The sequence below is a fragment of the Equus asinus genome, chromosome 17 (assembly GCF_041296235.1).
Source record: "Equus asinus isolate D_3611 breed Donkey chromosome 17, EquAss-T2T_v2, whole genome shotgun sequence".
Lineage (NCBI taxonomy): Eukaryota > Metazoa > Chordata > Mammalia > Perissodactyla > Equidae > Equus > Equus asinus.
The window spans coordinates 45,699,842-45,720,555 of NC_091806.1; the positions used below are offsets into that span (position 1 = coordinate 45,699,842).

General features: G+C 43.0%; 1 protein-coding gene across 29 annotated transcripts in view; it reads left to right on the forward strand.

The window, feature by feature from the left end:
• PPP6R3 (protein phosphatase 6 regulatory subunit 3) overlaps positions 1–20,714 on the forward strand; it is a 146,562-nt gene that overhangs the window by 105,022 nt on the left and 20,826 nt on the right. For 10 of the 29 annotated variants that reach the window (XM_070488300.1, XM_014861615.3, XM_070488301.1 and 7 more), the window contains 6 exons: positions 64–179; positions 2,068–2,153; positions 8,852–8,938; positions 13,827–13,924; positions 15,564–15,618; positions 16,492–16,622. In XM_070488300.1, the coding sequence (XP_070344401.1) occupies positions 64–179; positions 2,068–2,153; positions 8,852–8,938; positions 13,827–13,924; positions 15,564–15,618; positions 16,492–16,622 (573 nt within the window). The remainder of the gene's footprint in view (positions 1–63; positions 180–2,067; positions 2,154–8,851; positions 8,939–13,826; positions 13,925–15,563; positions 15,619–16,491; positions 16,623–20,714) is intronic. The other 19 variants (XM_070488305.1, XM_014861622.3, XM_070488320.1 and 16 more) reach the window with 5 other exon arrangements.

A 20,714-nucleotide genomic window follows, 5' to 3' on the forward strand; every position in this document is an offset into this window, starting at 1 on the left:
CCAAGCTGTATCATCACTGCAACCTATCAGGAGTCTGAATATTTGTCCTTCACCCCGTGTCAGGGCTGAGGGAGGACGACGACATGGCTACATGGGACACTTGACGAGGATAGCTAACTGTATCGTGCACAGTACTGATAAGGGCCCCAACAGTGCATTAGTGCAGCAGCTTATCAAAGGTAAGTGGTCCATGGAATTTTAATTACATTTTCGTAGGATTGGAGAAAGGGATTTAAGAGTGAAGTGGAAATATTTGTAGTTATTTTTAATAGCTATTTGAGGCATTTCTTTATGTTTCACAAATTACCTGGAAATTTAAATGAGGTTCTTGAGAATGTAGTTCTTTGCGGAATCTCTGTTCTTATTTTTGCAGTCTTTTTAGTAAGTATTGGTAGGCTCAGCCAAGTTCAGAGCTTTTTCCCCCCCCTGAGGAAGACTGGACCTGAGCTAACATCCGTGTCCATCTTCCTCTGCTTCTTTGAATATATAGAACGCCTGCCACAGCATTGCTTGACAAGCGGTGCATAGGTCCAGCCCCGGGATCTAACCCGGCAAACCCTGGGCCTCCGAAGCAGAATGTGCGAACTTAACTGCTGCGCCACCAGGCTGGCCTCGGCCAAGTTCAGGGTACTGGAGCTGTCCACTTTCATTCTCCAAGAGCATTGCTCAGTAAATCGTTCCTTTGAGCTTGAAGTTCTCATAGGCTGGTGGTTGAGCCACCTGAGCTATAGTTACTCCTGCTTTTTATTTTCTTCTGAAGGCCTGTCTATAGCCTCTGGAGTGAGTTCCTTTCACTGGGATATTGAAGCATTTATCAGCATTTTTTCCATATCTCTATTACTAAAATGAAGGATATTGGCACCTAAGGACTCTTTTTGTGTTAGCATTTGAGTTCCCATCAGCCAAGGTAACTTGGAAGAAACTGTGTGGGTGCCGTTTACACTGGCGCCCAGGCCATGAGTCCATCTCCTCCAAAACGAGAGCGCTGGGAGCCCCGGGCACTCAGGGCTTTTGTGCCAGCAGGGCGCTAGTCCTGTGCCTGACTCTGAGTGCAGAAAGTCGTTCACTTCTGTGGCACAGCAGTGGCTCAGAGTTAACTGGCTGACCATCATTTTCCAGTCTGTCTCATCTTTTGGGAATGTTTGTGTTCAGGAGGCTGTTCCCTATCAAGCGTGCGCTGAAAGCCTCAGTGTTTCCCAGTCGTGTAAAACTGGGGCTCGCCCACCTCTAATTTTGCTTCTTGAGAGAGAGAGAAGCCAGGTCATCACAGTTTATCTTTCTGTTCTTACCAAGGAGAAATGGCCATGTGAGTGATTGTGTTTTAGATCAGCCTTTGTTTTCTGGAAGTTGCTTGCCCGGCCAGGTGTGTGTGTGCCTGTGTGAGGGTGCACACACGTGTGTGTTTAAACTAGAATTGTCAGATAAAACTTCAGTAAGACCTCCAAGATTACAGCCATGGTTCATTTTCTAGGGAAAGTATTTGTGTATCTTTTTCTTGAAAATTTCTTTAGAAGGTAGAATTTCACCCTTGCATATGTATCCATATATTGGCCTATGATACAGACATTTAGGAAATATTATATTTGAGCAATTTGAGAAGCCACCCTGGGTTCAATGGATCATTCATCGGCCAGCTGCCAGTCAGAGTATCTCAGAACAGTGTGCGGGAGTGACAGTTGCAGCATTTCTTAAACTTGCATGACCATGGAAAAAGACAGCTTCCCCCCCAACCTAAACATATATTACCTTTCTCAGAAGAGATTGCTGGAAACACTCACATTTTCCAGGTTAAGTTTTTGCCAAAAGAGTTTTAAAAGTTTGTTAAATTCACGTCGCTGCCTAGGGCTGTTGGCCTCAAGTGTAGAATTTGGGGGCTGGTTCTGGTTCCTGCAAGTGCTGGGGGTTCAGAGTGTACGAGGCTTTATAACTCTATCCCCCAAGAGCCGGGTGCCCAGCTGGTAGGGCCTCTGCCTCTGATGAGCCGCGCCAGTAGTGCACGCTTGTGTCGATTTGTCTGTGTGGAGGTCACTGTAGTGCTAATGCTCTTTTCCTTTTCTCCCTCTGAAGATCTTCCAGACGAAGTCAGGGAGCGATGGGAGACGTTCTGCACAAGCTCCTTAGGAGAAACTAACAAGAGGAACACGGTAGATCTAGTAGGTTTGCAAGGTTCCATTTCTATGATTTCAGTGCTTTTAGCTTTTGCCCATTTATTCAGGAGGATGTGAAAGATCTTCCATTTGTCCCCGAAATGGTGGGCCAAGGATAAGTTATGTTTCTTTACCAGGAGGAGAGGTCACTCTTCACAATATTCTTGCTGATTTGTCTAGTCAACTCCTAATTCCTGCCTGGGTCGACAAAGGGTGCAAAGAAGCCACTGACACCCAGCCAACACGATTTAGTTCCGTTTCCTCAGGCCCTGCCCTTGAGCACCTCAGCCTGGCAGCCTTGGCCTTCCTCCTACTCTCTTGGGTTTGTTGCCTTATGCCTCAGATAACCCTGGGTAGTTAGAGAACCTAAATATTCCTTTGGGTATTTTCTAATGTTATTGAGTTGGGTTTACTCTCGTTTTAGATCATTCCCCATGGGGGAGAATTTTGTAGATGACTTTGAAACCCCAGCTTTAAAATCTTTAACAGATTGGTACTTTTAGCCAGGGAATAATGGCATTGATAATATTTTTTAAAATTATATTAGACTTTGGAATGTATTTTGTTTTTTTTAGCACATTAAGTTTTAAGGTAAGTATTGCTTTTGCTTTTAAAGATGAAGAAAAGCATTTCCTTTCATAAGCAGGTGCCAGCTGAGCATCAAGGTGGTGGCCTTGATTCTGCGTGGAAGTAGGTGTGTCCAGTGTTTAATTGCATATTTGAAATTCAGCAACTGGGACTTGAATTTTTGACACACAGGAACACTTCAGTTGTTAGGCAGTCCGGTGTCTGGCAGCCTTATCTGTTCAGAACAGAATTTAGAAACAGGAGGGAAGCAGAAAGGCTCTGGCAGCAGCAGAGCGGTCATTAGTTCACCCCCTGTCACTCCCCGAAGGGCCCATTGCCTCTTACATTGTAGATTGTCTAACAAATTTGGTTATCTTTCCAGACTCTTGACAGATTGGTGCGGTAATGGCTTGTTAGGGGTGGGAATAATGATAGAATTTGTAGATATTAGGAGTTGGAAGAATTATGAAGTTAAGAGGTAACTATAAAAAGGGAGCTATGTGGGGCCATTTAATTAAAGTAGGTCTAATGGCCCTTAGTGTCTCAGTGTCACAGCCCAACAGAGGAAGTGACATTCAGTTGGACAGCCCTGAGTCATTGAGGAAGGGCTGAGTAATTTTTAATGAATGTATCACTCACTGTAGATTGTCTTTCCCCCCAACCAAATTGGTTAGAATTCTGGATGATCAGAGTTGTATTGTAGGGTGAAGTTGTTCTCGCATACTGTTCAATTGAGCCATTTTGTTTTAGAGGCCCCATCTTGATTCCCTGTTAAGAATACAGGTAATATGGTCTCCTTTAAGCAGATCTTTGTCTTGTTTCTTATTTATAAGGGGATATTTAGGAATATTACTTCTGATTTTGTTTGGGAAACTTCTTTTAAAATTCCCCTTTGATTGACTTCACTGGTAGGAGTAAAAAATGTCGAGTTAAACTTGTTATCAGGGTTTTATAAACTGCTTGATCTTTGGTGATTCAAGCAGACTTCTCCTGTGAGCAGTTCTGTGTAAAGAAGGATGTCATTGCAGCTCAGCTGGCACTCCGCTCCTTTGCGTGATGCTGTCCGTAATCTGCTCTGTGACAGTGTGTAAATGTTATGTCTGTCTGCATAGAGCAGTGTGGGCATGCAGTGCAAAATTAACGTGTAGCCCTTGTGGGTCAGACATATCTAGACGTGTACACCTGTGTTGAGGGAAAAACGATCACAGGCCCCACTTAGCACTGCAGGTGAAGCTCAGTTCTTTGCCTCTTGTGCTTCCTGCCATCATACTTGCACTACATAAATCATCTAGAGGAAAACAAAATGGGGAGAAGTTGGCTTCTATAGCAAAAGTGATCAGGCTTGTAGAGCCCCGTTAACATTGCTCGTATCCCACGTCGAGTTCGCTCCACTCTATGATTTTGTTGTCTGTCGAGACTTTCAGGTTGACCCCTCAAGACACCTTTAGTTCCTTGGTCCCAAATACCCGATGCTGAAATACCACCCCCATTTAGTCTTAAGTCCTTCGGATGGGGAGTTGTGCTTTGTAGGATTGCAGATACAGATGTTCCAGGGTTTTAAGGATGCTTATACGTTAATCCTAGGCTACCAAGGAGACTTTAACCACAGCCTCCAAGCGCTTCATTTTTCTGCCAACAATGTTTCAGGCTCTATCCCAGTGGGGTTGGGTACCACGTTGCAGGGAAAATATGCTGTTGCAAATATTATTATAAATTCGACTTGGTAAGTGCAGTGAATTTCACCCTTGCAGAAATGTCATACAGAATGAGTGCCCACCCATGTGATGGAGGGTGACGTCTGAGTAAAAGCATCTCCTTTCTAATTGTTCCAGGCACATTCATCACTGAAATTGGCAGCTGAGTAATAGATTGCTTATTCTCTGCCCCCTCCTCGAACAGGTAGATTAGATTAGATATGCTGCCTTGGCCTTGTTGATTTGAGGATGGCTCAGATGCCTCTCTGGGGATCGTTTCAGGTGTATTCCGGGGACTTGAGTCCACCTGTAGCCCAGCACCGCATGCTGGAGTTAGCACATTGCTCTCTTGCCCTGGCCTGTTCTTATTTTTCTAGTCACAGCAAGGATTTGTTCATTACACACCACACGCTTATCCTACTGGCTCTGGGCCCGAGGACGTGCTCGGGTGTGTAGGATAAGCTGTGCCCGCCCCAAGCTCCTGCCACTTCTAGGGCAACCTTTTAATGACCCTCGCTCTGAGACCTTTGAAGTACTTTAATCTTTTCACCCCATCATGCCAAAGTATGTGCACAGTGGATTCATATATTGCTTGTGTTTTTATGTTGGGAGTTTATAATGAATAAAATTTGGTGTTTTAGTTACATCCAGAGACCTTTCTGTTTTGACTGAGCCCCCAAACTGTAAAAATTGGTAAGGATTTAGATAGGGTAACTTTAGATAACGTAGAAAACATTTTTGCACTGACTTTGGAAAATTGAGTTTGTTTCATTCTCCGCCTTCCTCTCCAAGGAGGCGAATGTGTTTTTAAGTGTTGGTGCTCCTTTCTCATCACTGAGGAGACAGTCCCTGGAGGTTGTATAAGGTAATAGAGAAGTGCATGTATGAATTGTGTGGAGATACAGCAGGCTGAGGTAGGAGCTCGAGAGTGTGTGTTTCTCACCAGCCCCAGGCCAGATAGGTGCGGGGGTCCACAGTGGGACGACACAGTAACAAGGAATGAGGAGAGGCTGAAGCTTTCCCGTTCCACTCAGAAGTTAACAGTCAAGTTATGCTGACGATTTTCCTTAGCAGCCTAATCAGCCAAGATGAAGAGAACACTTGCTTTTTTTTTTTAACAACACTTAATAAAACTGAAATTTTATTATGAAAGAAGGTAACATCTCAAAAGCTTTTTCCACTGCAACATCAAGTATACTTACTTAGAATACATCTAGCTTGGCAAGAGTGTTCTTGTATACTTGGTACTTTTTTAAAAAGTTAAGATTCTGTATCCTCATTTAGTGATTTGTTAGTATTCATTAGTTCAGTAAATATTGGAGTGGCTACTGTGTGCCAGACACTGAGGACATTGTACTGAACAGGACTGGCAAAAATCCCCGCCTCAGTGGGGATGGATAAACCCCGGGAGAGGGTCAGCGGCATTTGGGGCAGATGTGCAATTTACAATTAGGTGGTATAGGAAACCTCATTAAGAAGGTAACACTTGTGTAGAAGCTTGAGGGAAGTGAGGAAGGAAGAGCAAGCGCAGAGGCCTGAGATTGGGTTGTTCCTGGTGTGTGCAGAGGGTGGCATGTCGGCCAGTGCACTGTACCAGAGCGAGCGAGGGAGAAAATGGGCCATGAGGTCTGCCAGGCTCTGCAGGCCAGATCTCCTGCAGCTTTAGTCCCCAGCAAGCCCCTTGGTTGTGATCTTAGTGAGAAGAAGAGCCCTTAGGTTTGGAGCCAAAAAGTGACATGATTGGATGTACGTTTTGAGAGATCTTTCTGGCTGCTGGAGTGAGAATCGACTGTAGTTGTCCCTCAGTATCCACGGGGGATTGGTTCCAGGACTGCCCACAGATACCAAAACCCGCAGGTGCTCAAGTCCCTTATATAAAATACCGTAGTATTTGCATGTAATCTCTGCACATCCTCCTGCATATTTTAAATCCCCCCTAGATTACTCATTATACCTAATACAATGTAAATGCTGTGGAAATAGTTGTTATTACTATTGTCCAGGGAATAACAACAAGAAAAAAAAAGTGTGTACGCGTTCAGTAGAGACACAACCATCGTAGACCTTTTGGTCCGAGGTTGGTTGAGTCTGGAGGTGGAGCCCGTGGAAACCCAGGGCCAGCTGCATAGTGGGGCAAAAGGTCGAAGCAGGGAGACTGGTTAGCTGCCTCATAGAGCATTAATCCGGGTGGGAGATACTGCTGGCTTGTGCTAGGCAGGTGATGTTAGGCTTGATGAGCAGTGATGGGATTTGAGGTTCTCTTGATGGTAGAGGGGACAGATGTGGGGGGACAGAAGAAACAAGATGACTAAGATTTTAGCTGAGGAAGAAGAATGCCGGTGGCATTTACTGAGATGGAGACGCCTCCAGAGGACGTGTGTTTGGAAGTTTCGATCCGGGACTCCATGCTCGATCCATCTGTGTGATGAACTTGGGGGCTTTCAATTAGCAAGTTTCCCCGCGGGTAATTTAAATTGTCTTCTTAGCTCATTTTATTGATAACGATTTCAGACCAGGTGTAGTGTGGATAGAATTGAATCGCCACATCTTTCAGTAACATAGTTGCGAAGGCCTGTGGTCATTGTGGTGGTGTTAATAACAACTTTCTAAAACAGTAGTTTCTTTTTGGAGAAAAAAATTATTTTAAATATGTCCCAGAATTGCTTTGAGGATACAGGTTAAGGAGAATATACAGGGGGGTCATAGTGTCTGGCACATAGTAGTTGCTCAACAAAAGTTAGTTTCTTTCTCATCTTTAAGTAATGAGCTGATAAAATCTTACTTTGTAGCAAAAAGTGAAAGTATGAATGAGGATGCATTGCGTCCTGTTTCAACTTAGACAGCAAGGCAAGCTGGGAGCTGCCAGGTCTTTTTTTGTTCTCTTGCTTAGTTCACCTAGCTTGCTCTTTGAATTGTCTTCTAATTCGGTGTCCCACTGTGGGGTTGCACCCCCAAAACACACACTGGCTTCATATGATTCTTGCATTATCTTGCCAGCCAGCTAGAAGAGCTGAAGCTCTTCTAAATCCACTACACTAGGACCCTGTGACCCGCTCTTGGTTGCAGTTGCCCCGTAAGATGCCAGCTGCCATGAGCAAGCAGTATTCCACCAGTTCCCTTCTGCGTCCTGGCTGGGTTCTCCTGGAACATCCTTGTCCCCGCATCTTTCCCCACTAACTCACTGAGGCTGCGGTTGACTCAGGCAGCTTCCCTTTGTTGATCTCAAATCCTGCCTTTGGTTTCATCAGGCCGGATTCAGAATGCGCGTGTGAACGCGTTACTTAGACCTTAGGGAAGACAGAGAGGGAATTAATTAGAAACACTGGCTTATTCACCTGGGCTTAGTATCTTTACCAAAGGTGGCCAGACCAAGGGAAAGAGATTAGTTTTCTTCAGGCAGTGATTTATTCAGAATTTCGTAAGGAATACCATGTACAGACCTGTTTGGATTCCACTTTGGGCCCCTTGAACCAAAGTTGGAACACCACAAAGCAGACCAGGCCAACTTCTGTAACTCCAGGCTATTAGGCACACTTGTGGCTCCCCCCGATGACAGTGCTTTCTGCCCCAAACACTTTTACAAAAAGTACAAGGACTAACTCAGAAGATACAGTGTAAGTTACCCTCAGACATATAGTGCTTGTTTCTGCGGTTTTACAGACGCTTTGTGTTTATTACTTGCTGTATAGCAATTATGGTCATTAGTGTTGTACTTAGTCATTTGTATATCTTCCTTTCTAATTGTTAATACATTTCCTCCTAATATGGTGCAATGTTTATGAATTAATAAAAATCACTTACCGTGAATTGGTGATCAGTTCCTGTTTGCTTGTGCTTAATGTGAGTTGGTTGTAACTTCTGAGGGCGGGGGTGCATTTTAAGGGGCAGAAGATTTGGGGTCTTTTCATGAGCAGGGGGCTATTGACTCAAGTCACATTTAGTGCTTATGGACAGTGCTCCTCTTAGAGTGGGCAGGAAATGCAAGAATTTAAAGTGAAATGGTTATGTTTAAACCTGACCTTTCTAGTGGCTCATTAGTAAACCCTGGGAATTACAGTTTTACCAAAACTTCGGGCTTGGCACATATAAATTATTTTTACATTTCATCTGAGCCGTTACTTCTGCCTTCCCTTTGTAAACCTTTAATTGGAGATAGTTATGGAAGTCACTTAAATGGAGTAACTCGTCTCTGACTTGTTTTCTAGGGATGTTCGTAATGGGTGAAGCGGTCACAGAGGGGCACACGAGCACAGGCAGCCAGCCCACCTGCTGGAGTGAAGTGTCCCCTTGAATTGTGGGGTGGTTTACAACTTAACTGTTACTTTGTTCTTGCTGTTGTTACAGATTGAGAAAAACTAAATGTGATTTTTCCATACAAATGCTGATACAAATGTCCTTCAACTTTTCTCTGTTAAATAGTGTTTTACATTTTTATGCATATAGGTTACAACCTGCCATATTCATTCATCCAGTGATGATGAAATTGACTTTAAAGAAACGGGTTTCTCACAGGACTCCTCTTTGCAGCAAGTGAGTCATGCCTAAAAGCTTTGCTTTCTGTTTTTATTTTGAATGCTTAGTCTAGTTGCCATTTATGAATCAGTTTTGGAGTCAGATTATGCGTTATGCATTAGGATATAATATGGGGTTACTTATTAGTTAAGCAGAAGCATTTAAAGTAGAAAGTGTTGGGTACATGAGAGGAAGGTTTATATTGATTATATTTCCAGGAATTGTTTCATACCTGGTAACGATGATGGGTCAGGTAAATATTCGGCAGATGTGAATGAACTGAATAGTAAGTGTCTCCAACATGCTCATTCTGTAGATACAGTACAGCAAATACAGTAAAGTATGCATTTATAGTAGTTTGGTTATTTCTTACGGATTCCTGTAGTAGAGATCTGTGGGTGAGAATAAGAAGACTTTTTTAATGTCAGTAGAAGTAGCTTTCACAAATGTCCCTGAGCCAAATGGCTTCTGTTTCTCATATCTTTAAGGTCTTTTATAGTGATATCTAAATGAAGTTTTAGTTGAAGTAAGTTATTGCCACCCTACCCTCCTGCCCCCAAATTCATCTCCGTTTATCAGCTGCTCGTAGTCTTTATGGGGGAGAAAAAAGGATATAAAAATATACTGATTTTTCATCCATTGGTGGTTCTTGGAGAAATGACAGATTATCTCACTATCTCAACTGGGTATCAAGTTTGAGAGCTAAAAATAGGAGCCCTTTTGCAAATTATCAGCTCTTCATATGGAGAGGCTGTCCTTAGTCTTGGCGGGTCAGTGGCTTTGGTGTGGCAGGAGGATTAACATAGTCATCTTCCCGCCCAGCCCTGCATGTTGCCTGGCTGCTGCTTTCTCAATCTTTAAGCCTCGTCTTTTACCAGGGCCAGGACGAAGCTTCTGAGGCTCCTGCCGGCCCTGTCTCAGGCATCCAAGTAGCCCGTCATACTCCACTGTGGGCTGAGCTCAGTGGCTGCTGGGTTTTGATAGTCCGAAGTAGCCTTTCAGCACGTGGCTGGTTTCTCTGTCCATTCTTGACTCTTGTAGAAGTCATTCGGAAGCCGACCTCCCGAGGGTATGGACAGGGAGCACCCGGGCCTTAGAGAGTGCAGCAGGCCCTTCCTTGCTGTCTGGGAGCACTAGCCACCCGAGATGCACACCTGGCTCATCCCGAGCCCTCAGACCCACAAGCAGTCCTTTCTTGACCCCAGGGTTCTCTGCTATTGCCCCAGGAAGCAAATAGTCCACTCAACCTGTTATGAACCCCAGCGCTACACATTACTCCACCTTAGAATGAAGCTTGATGGTGTAAAATTCAAGGTGATTTTGTACCTGTTGCAATAGCTTTAAGAAAAAGAATGCCTTAAACATCTGTTTGTAAATAAGCTAATAAACTTGGAACTTTAGGCTACTGATTTAATTGGGGAGTGGTTACATTTAGGTATCTGGAAAGCAGACCCCCTTACTTCTCTAGATTTTTCCAGGGTTATTGCTGTTCTGGGGAGAATTTTCTAATGTTTTTTGGTTTGACTGACTGCTGTTGTGCATATGACAATCACAGTCAGAAAATTGTCTCACTAACACAACTCTCACCAGGCTCCTAGCCCTGTGGATTTTCTCTAAAAGTAGGAAAAATAATTATTCTTTTCTGATTGACTAGCTTCCAGTAAACCCTTCTTTGCCTGTTTAAACTATGAACCAATCATGGATCATTTTGAAAATAAGAAGTATGCTCCAAAGCATTTTTTTTTTAAGTTGAGAATACAAGTCCAGCTTAATTTAAGAATTCCACGCTGGTCTCCATAATAATCAGAATATTAGTTTATATATATCAAGTTTAAGTTCTCATTCCCATTGGAAGTTAGGGCTCGTGTTGGTAAAGTGCAAGGCAGGTCATTTAGCAGGGGTGCGTAACCATGTCAGCCAGGGGACAATATTTGGCTTTGTGGCCCTGCCTATTTTGTGTCATGCCCGCCCAGCCCCACCCCACACTCCGGGTTTCCTCCTCCTACGTTAGCCTGACGGGTGGAGGGAGAGGCGGTCTTCCTCTCACCGTGTCTCACCTAACTCTGGAGAGTTAGGACTGACTGCCACAGGAGAGCTCAGTCAGAGGACCGACCTGACCGCCTCCCACACCCCATTCCAAACAGGCCTGTTCAGGGGCATAGGAGCTCCTGGTGCCCAGGTCACACTGCCAAGGAGGTTTGCTGAATAAAGTGGTGGGCTCACTTCTCAGTGACTTGCACTGTTCTTGGCTTTGGCCAGGATGACTGTTCTGGGAAGTATGTGTGTGCACATGTGTTTTTTTTTTAAACAATAAAAAGTTTTTAATAATTACACAGCTGTACGGTGCTTTCCAGATTTGGATTTCTCAGAATCCAAGGCACTTTTTTTTTTTGTTTGTTTGAGGAAGATTAGCTCTGAGCTAACTACTGACAATCCTCCTCTTTTTGCTGAGGAAGACTGGCCCTGAGCTAACATCTGTGCCCATCTTCCTCTACTTTATATGTGGGACGCCTGCCACAGCATGGCTTGCCAAGCGGTGCCGTGTCCACACCTGGGATCCGAACCAGCAAACCCCGGGCCGCCAAAGCAGAACGTGTGCACTTAACCGCTGCGCCGCTGGGCCGGCCCCCAAAGCACTTCTTATGTAGCTTTGAGTAGAATGCAGTAACAGTCTTCGCTTGTATGGGTTTAGTTAAGCCTTGATAGCTGTGTTAGTAAAAGATCAGATTTGAAACCTGAAGTTCTTTCTAGTTTGTGTCTTCCTAGAAGCCACGACAGACTCAGAGCTAATAGGACTACAGTCGCTTGGTTTTCTTTTTCCTCTGCATTAGTGTGTGGAGGCTGCTGTGCCTGCCAGTTGCTAAGTATCTTCCTAGATAGACGAATAGGGAGATAGAGAGACAGACAGTGCACATGTGTTGTACACATGTATGCATATCTGTATATGCTTATCTATGTGTACATATGTGTATGTTCTCACATATGCATCTATAAGACATTTAGTATTTGCGTTCTGGTTATACAGCATTTAAAGTATTATGAAGGATTTAAAGGAACACTTTTGGGAACATCCTTCCCTTTTACACCCAAAAAATTCATAATATGATCTCTAGAGGTACAAAAAAATTAAAGGAAAAAAAATCAAATAAATTTTGGGAGGGACCTTTCCTCTTGTGTGACCAAATTTCTAATCTATAAATAAAACTCAGAGCCTGGCTTATGCTGCTTGCTCAGAAGAATAACTTCGCCATTCTTTACCACATCTTCAGAGGTCCCGAGCATTCGTTTTACCCAATAAAAGATAAAGCTGCCCTTCAGAGGATATGGATGGTGTGTGCCGTATCTTCCATCCATGTGTGTAAAACTCAGCCCAGCCTCCCAGAACTTGTCCCTGCCCTTCTCTTTCAGCCCGACCCCCGTGGCTCAGCCTTGGCGTGCCTTGCCAGATGCATTTCCGCAAGGCTGGCCCCTGCCCCCGTGTGCTCTTACAGTACCATCTCCGTGGGCAAGAAAGGGGGCAGCTTGAAGGTGTGAGAGTGAAGGGGGGGAGGGTGGGGATTTTGAGTTAGAAAAAAAGTGAACTTTTTGGTTCTCAGTAAACTAGATAGAGATTTTTTCAAACTTCACGAAAAGATGCCTTCCAAAGCCAAATATAAGGTTTATTTCTTAATTATCTGTAATTTGGATTATCCATGCCATAATTCCCTGCCATCAGAATAAGTACTCAGGAATTAATGGTAGAGGCGTTTCTGCAGCGTATGTCTGCAGGGTGGGCTCAGTGGGCTCTGCTCAGACGGAGAACCACGGAGAAGCCCGTTTACCTCGGTTGTGGCTGCCTCCGTCCCAGCAGCTGGCCTCAGGAGTGATGCCTTTCGTTCAGCCACCAGTTGCTGCTCGTGCCCCTCGAATGGGGCTAACCTGCAGGAAAGAGCTGTCTCTTCTCTACACAGCTCTGTCCACAGGGCAGCATGCACGTTGTTGTTTGTCTCCATTTTTGTTGTTTGTCTCCATTTTGATTTTTTGGGGTAGAATAAGGAGTGGCACTTGCTTGTCTTCGTATATTCTTTACTCCTGATTGATAACATAGAACATTCGCTGATTTCACTTGCTCCCCTGGGCCTGCTTGTTGTTTTAAATTAGATTATCAGCTTTTTTGTTGAGTTCATTTTAACATTCCCCCATTTCACACCTAAGAAAATGCAGGTGAGCTAATGCTCTCTAGAAACGGTGCAGGAAACAGGGTTGGCTCCTCCAGAGATCTGGCAGTGTGGTAGGCCTTTCAGAGTAATTTTGGGTCAGTGTTGAAACTTTCTGCTCTCTCTCTAAGGTAGGTAGGATGGAAGTTACTTTTATATTCTTCCTAGCTTCTAAGACATAAATCTTTTTTTAAGAAAATGAGATGTCCCTGAACATTGTCTTGCAGGATCATGAGTGTGATTATTAGTCATTCTCCTCCGGTTCTGTGTCACTGTCGTGGATTGGGGGTGGGAGGTGCCAAGAGGGAGGGTGGGTGGGTACCACTTGTTGGATCTTAGGATAAGGTTGGTTGTGTCCAGAGGTGACTGGTACACCTCATAATTTCAGACTGTCTACACGTGACTTGCTCACCTCTTTGAACGAGACTTAACCCAGACCTCTCTCTAAAGATAATTCGTAATAGAGGGCAGAGTGGTCACTTAACATTTCTTACAATGACATGTGCATTGGAATGACTTGTGGACCAAATTCCAAACATTGTCTTTTTTTGGTAATTGTGTCTGAAATTATCTATTTTTTAGAAAACACACCAACTTTTTAAGCCCTATGGCTATGTAAATAAGATGGTTTCTGGAACACAAATGGGCAAATAGTATGTAGAATGTCATTAGAATCATTATATCACTGTCACTGGTCCTGGGGTTGCCAGGCCTTTTCTGATTATCAGATGCAACAAATGACGTCCAATTTTATTGACCAGTTTGGCTTCAACGATGAGAAGTTTGCAGATCAAGATGACATTGGCAAGTGAGTATGTTTTCCTTTTTCCATAGTTGTCTCGTACATGCTGCTCTCCGAGAGACATTTTATATCCTCCTGGACTCTTGGAGCTCCTTCACGTTCGGGAGCTGGGAGAAAGCTGCCCTCTGAGGCGTTCCTTTAGGCCAGCCTGTCCAGGCCTGAGGCACCCAGAGGCCCTGCAGGGATTAGAGTGTCACCCCCACAGAGAGGGATTGCCTTTTGCTTGACCTCTGTCGCAGAGGTTTACTCGATGAGTTTAGGGACTCCGGTCGTCGTCCTGCTCTTCTGGGTGTTAGCGTTAGACAGCGCTGTGTGACGTAGCTCATCCCTCCATTAGTCAGGCGGTTGAGCAGCACGGTCCATTTCATCGACGGCACCCCTGGGCCATTTTATTATGGCAGGAACAGCCCTGCCTGACGTGTCTTCTCTTCTCTAGTGGACTCACCATAAGGTAGAGTTGGGTTTTTTTCAGGAACCAGGCAGTCAGAGCACTCATTCTGTCGTCAGGATAAGAGGGCCACAGAAATGGGAATTACTGGTACTGAGAATTAATGAATGGAAGGTGTGTGGGTGATCCACAGAAATGAAAGCAAGTGGGCTAGGATCTGACCTTGGGAAATGAGGTATTTATAAATAAAATGTTTACGAGAGGGGCATTGTAGCTCGCTGAGAAAAGAGTGGTGAATATTGGTCGGCTCCTCTCAGAGTCCTCTATGGTGATGCTCGTGCATGCCAGTATCTGTTGCGGTCCCTTGCTAGCAGTAGATACTCAATAGCTTGTCGAACCACAGCCAGGGGAGGCTGTGTTTGCTTTACAGCACGTGAGAAGTTTTCTCTTCACTCTCTAATTGTGCCGTACAACGTGCCGTGTTGGCACAGTGGACCAGAGGCAGTACTGTAAACAGCACAGGAGTCGAAGGCTGTCAGCTGCCCTGAGAATCAGCTCATTTAAATCCAGCAAGAGCAAGGACTCTCCACGCAGTGGTTGTGTCTGTACCCTAGGAGCAGTCATGCCGGAACCTGCAGGTTCCCCACGTGGCATCTCGGCGTTTGCCTGTCTGGACTGTTAATAAATGTTACTAGTTAGGAATCCACAGTCTCTTTACAATTTGCATTGAGTACTTGGAATAGTGATGGATTAGAACAGATCTTTTAAGAATGAGAAGATAGCCCCACCTACTCAAAAGTTATGTGCAATAGGCTGTGAATTCTTTTACTCCCTACTTTCTTCCTGATTACACCCCATTGCAGCATAAGATTTGGGGAGTATCTGGAGAAAGCTCAGTGTCTGACAGCTGTTATGTACGTTTCAGCTTTTGACTTGTTTCTTCTTTGCAGATAACCTTTTTCCTGGTTATATAAGTATGGCCATGGAACTGTGGTTGTAACCATGGATGTTAAAAATATTTTATAAGAAGACTTTGAGGGTGTGTTTATTACGTCTCAAAAGGCTTCCCTGCCAGCCTTCTTGTCCTCTATAAATTCCTTAATACCAAGGGAGGAGGCATCATTTAATGCAGAGGGTTTTTTTCTTATAAAGATTTTAGTGATAGTGTAAATATGTTAAATTTGGAAAATTTCATGACTACTATTTCTGTGAGTCTATGGATAATTAACTATTCCTACACTTACGTTTTGTTTACAGTGTTTCTTTTGATCGGGTATCAGACATCAACTTTACTCTCAGTACAAATGAAAGTGTGAGTATTAATGTTTCCTGTCTCGAGCAACAAGGCATATGGAGAAATGGAGAGGTGGGAACTGGATCTGTCGGTCTGCATATGGGTGCCATGTGCTGGGACCCCCCGCGCTTTAGGAAGCTTCATCTTAGATTGGTGTCTCTGCACCACTTACATGACCCGCCCAGCTCCTGCGGGCCTGTGAGTTTGCATGTGAGTCAAGCTGGGTTAAGATGTGACAGGGCTAATAAAACCAGCATCACTTGGGATTGCAGTGTAGACACTGAGCTTCAGAGACTGCACTTTACTCCAGCTTGCTCCATTTTATGTCTGCTGTATGTCACCAGGAGAGAAACCAGGCAGTTCTGAAAAGCAAATAAGCCACATCAACAAATAACATAGGATTAGTGTCATTTGGATGGGCACAGTCTCGATTTTTATGTTGTTTAGCATGAGAGACCACAGGTTTATTAGCTGAGGTGGTAAGGTAGAAACTATTGACTGGACCGCTGATGCTCTTGGTCCATTCCTTAGCTGGCCTGGTAAACGCGAGGACGTGCGGGCTGCTGTTGCTCTGAGGGCACGTCTGGGACCCATCGCAGGTGGGTGAGCAGGGCGGCTCTCGGGCTTCCACTGGTGCTCTGATTAGACGAAAGCAAGTCCAGGAGGACAGTCTCGGCTTCTCGCATGCTCATTTTGAATGCAGTCCTTTAGGGAAACTTTGTTGTTACTTACAGAAGCTGGCGTTAGATGCTTACATTTTATTTTGGTGTATGTGATAGGCACCATTTTTTAAAGGAAATGGAAGAATGCAATTTACAGTGGTAACTTTTGGAGAAAATAACTTGATTTTAAAATATGTTTTGTTCTTTCTCTCTCCGCGTTTTTATTTAGGGAAATATTGCCTTGTTTGAAGCATGTTGTAAGGAAAGAATACAGCAGTTTGATGATGGAGGCTCTGACGAGGAAGACATCTGGGAGGAAAAGCACATTGCATTTGCGCCAGAATCCCAAAGACGCTCCAGGTGAGAGGGAGTCTGTTACAGCAGTGATGATACCCCATGCAGGAGCAGAGGGCTCTTAGGAGACAGACTTATTTGACCTAGAGACTGGTACTTTTCCATGATCAGAAATGCCCGTGTTCGTTGGTGTGAGCTGGGACCATACCCCTGTCTGCAGTGTTGCCAGGAGCATGGACAAGTCAAGGTGATCTGCTTGAAAACGCTGAAAGTGTTTAGACCCAGTTCATGCAACCTTGTGAGACAGCCTCTTCCAAGTGGGAGACGATGCTGAGAAATGTAGTCACACAGTGCGTTGAATGAATGTTCCCTTACCAGGAATAACAGCTGCGGCTCAGTTATGTACCGTTTTTTAGGAAAGACTAAAAATGTCGCCAAGGAGGGGAAAAGATGTTTCTGAAAGTTAATCTCACTTGGGGAGACAGAGTCATGTCAGTTGATGCCCATCAGGATCAGGTCAGTCTTTTTTTCCCCTTAATTTTTTTTAAGTTACTCTATTACAAGAACCTAAATAAATTTGCTTCCTTACACAGGGAGTTCTTGCTATCTGAATATTCATTATCAGAATCTTCATAGTTAAGGGAAAAGCAGCTTAACTTTTGTTTTTATTTCGTTTATTTTTAATAAGTAATGTTTTCACATGGCATACAATGGAAAGAAAAGAGAGTATACAGTGAAAAGTAAAACTCCGTCGGCAACCCCCCTGCCTCCACCGCCTCCTGGGCATCCATTCCTCTTGCTGGATGGAGCACACCGGCGTCACCTGTTCTCTCGTGTGCCGGCAGTTATGTTGTATCTCCTAGGAATGCTTATTGCTTCAGGTCACAGAAGAGCCAACAGTGACTTAAACCAGTAAAGGTGTATTTGTCTCACAGTCCGGAGCTGTTAAGGTCATTAAACCCAGCTTCTTTTATTCCCACTCTGTCATCTTCTGCATGTTGGTTTGTCACCTTGTGATCCAAAGATAGCTGCCGCAGCTCCAGGACCAGGCAATGAGAGACAGGTACCTTCGTAGGGATTTTTCTCTTTTTTTTAAAGATTAAGCCCCAGTCAAACTTGTTTGTCACCGTGCGCTCTGAAATTTTGGTCCTTGTGTTGAGGAAATTCACTAAATAGCCATTGCCTACTACCGTTTGTCCTCTGGAGGCAGACTCTTCTCACACGTTACAGCCATGCAGTGCGTCCTAACAGAACACCATCTGTCGAGAGCGTAGGGAATTAGTGTGGCAATGAGGACAGTGTCCTGAAGGAGATGACAGTTGACACCCAGAGGGAACACAGTATGATGAGAGAATGCCATTTTTCATTATTTAGCACCTCTTTTGAGATATAGTTGACATATAATAAACTGCATTTATTTAAATTATACAAATGGTAAGTTTTGATGTTTGTCTGTATCCATGAAATCCTCATCCCAATCAAGATCATGAAATTATCCGTCACCTGCAAAAGTTTCCTCTTGCTATCTTGTAATACCTTCCACCATCTGCTTTCTCTTCTTCCAGAATGATTTGTGTTTTCTAGAGTTTTCTGTAAATGAAATCACACATTGTATGCTCCTTTGTCAAGCTTCTTTCATTCCGCCTGATTATTTTGAGAGGCATCCCTGCTGTGTCCTGTGTCAGTAGTCCATCCCTCTGTGTTGTTGAGTAGTGGTCCATTGAATGGATACACTACAGCTTGTTTATTCATTTCTCTGTTGGTGGACATTTGGGCTGTTTCCAGTTTTTTGGCTATGATTGACTTGAAAATACACTGTTATGAGTTAAAGATGTATACTATAAACCCTGAAACGACCACTAAATAAAGTGAAGAGTTATGGTTAATAAGCCAACAAAGGAAATTAAATCATAAAAAATCTAAAAGAAGGCAAAAATAAAAAGCAGCTGAGACAAACAGAAAACTATAGCAAGATGATAGTATTAAACCTAAGCAACCACGTCAGTAATCATTTAAATGATATTAAATAAATGATCCAAAAACCCCAATTAAAACACGTAGATTGTCATATTGGATGAAAAATAAGGTAAAACTTATGCTACCTATGAGAAATAATTTAATCGTAGAGACACAAACATGTTAAAAGAAAAAGTAGAGGGTCTATATTAATATTAAAGTAAATTTCAAAGGGAAGGTCATAAAAGGTTAATTAAGAGGACAGTTCTAAATGTCTATATAGCTAATAACAGAGCTTCAAGATACGTGGAACAAAAACTGATAGAACTGCCAAGAGAAGTAGACAGATCCACAATTATAATCAAATATTTGAACACTCCTCTCAGTAATTGATAAAAACAATAGGCAGAAATCAGTAAAGATATAGAACATTGAATACTGTCAACCAGCTTGACCCTACGGGACATTGATGAAACGCTCCACCCAACAACAGCGGATTCCCGATTCTTCTCAAGTGTACATGAAATATTTACCAAGAGACACCATATTTGGGCCATAAAGCAAATCTCAGGAAATTTCAAAGGTTTCATGTCATACAAAGTATGTTCTCTGACCCCAGTGGAATTAAATTAGAAATCAATAACAGAAAGATCTCTAGAAATTCTCCAAATCTGTGGAAAATAAGTAATCCATGAGTTAAAGAAGAAATCAAAGGGCACACTACACGGTATTTTGAATTGAAGGAAAATGAAAGCACAGTGTATCAGAATTTGGGGATGCAGCTAAAGCAGTACCTCAAGGATCATTTTTAGCATTAGTATACTGCTCACATTGAAAAAAAGAAACATCTTGAATCAGTGACCTCAGTTTCCACGTTCCAATTAGAATGAAATACAAAACAGAAAAACAGTAGAAATCATTGTAAAGCAAAAGCTCTTCTTTAAGAAGATTAATAAAATTGATAAACCTCTAAAAAATGATCAAGAAAAAGAAAATATAAATTACTAATATCAGGAATGAGAGAGGTGACATCACTACAGATTCTACAGATACTAAAAAGGTACTAAGGGAATATTATGAACAACTCTATGCCCATAACTCTGACTACTTGGATGTTCTTTGAAAGACACAAACTACCAAAGCTCAAGCACTAAAAGATAACCTGAATAGTCCTGTATCTATTAAAGAAGTTGAATTTTTAGTTTAAAATTTCCCACATACACACAAAAAAACCTCCAGGGCCGAATGGCTTCTCTGGTGAATTCTACCAAACATTTCAGGCAGAAATTATGCCAGTTCTCTACAAAAGCTTCCAGAAAATTCAAAAAGTAGGAACAGTACCCATCTCATTCTGAGGCCACATTAGTGTAACCTGATACAAAAGCTAACGTTACATTACAAGAAAAGAAAAATGCACATTTGTTTATTCTCATGCACATAGATGCAAAAATGCCTTTAAAATTTTTAGCAAATAAATGCAACAGTAATACATCATTGACCAAGCAAGGTTTATTCTAAGTATACAGACTTGGTTTAACATTGGAAAAATCAATAAGCGTACAGCTTGAATCCAACATCTATTTCTGATAAGAATTCTCAGCAAAGTGGAGATAGAAGGGAATTTCTCCAACTTGATTAAAATTTCCACAATAAACCTATGGTTAGCATTATACTGAAAGCATTATAGTGAAAGCCTGATTTCCAGCCAGGATCAGGAGTGAGAGGGAATGTCTGCTCCCGCCACTGCTTTGCGGTGTTGAGCTGAAGGTTCTAGCTGCTGCACTAAGTCAACAAGAAGAAATAAAGTGCGTCTGGATCGGGAACGAAGAGCAAAACTGTATCCACAGACCACACAGCTGCCAATTTAGAAAACTGGTTGGAACCTACAAAGACAATTAAGTGAGTTTAGCAAAACTGCACGATATAAGATCAATATAATTGTATTTCTACATGCTGCAACAAATAATTGGAATCGAAATTACTAAACAGTGGTATTCATAGTAGCATCAAAATATTAAATATGTAATTAACAACTAGAAGGACCGGCAGCTAAGATATACAGCTGTGTACCTGGGGGGATTTGGGGAGACAAAGCAGGAAAAAAAAAAATCAAATATGACAAAAGATGTGCAAGACCTGTGCACTGAAAGTTACAAAACAGCTGAGAGAAGTTAATACTTGATCAATGTTTATGAATTGGAA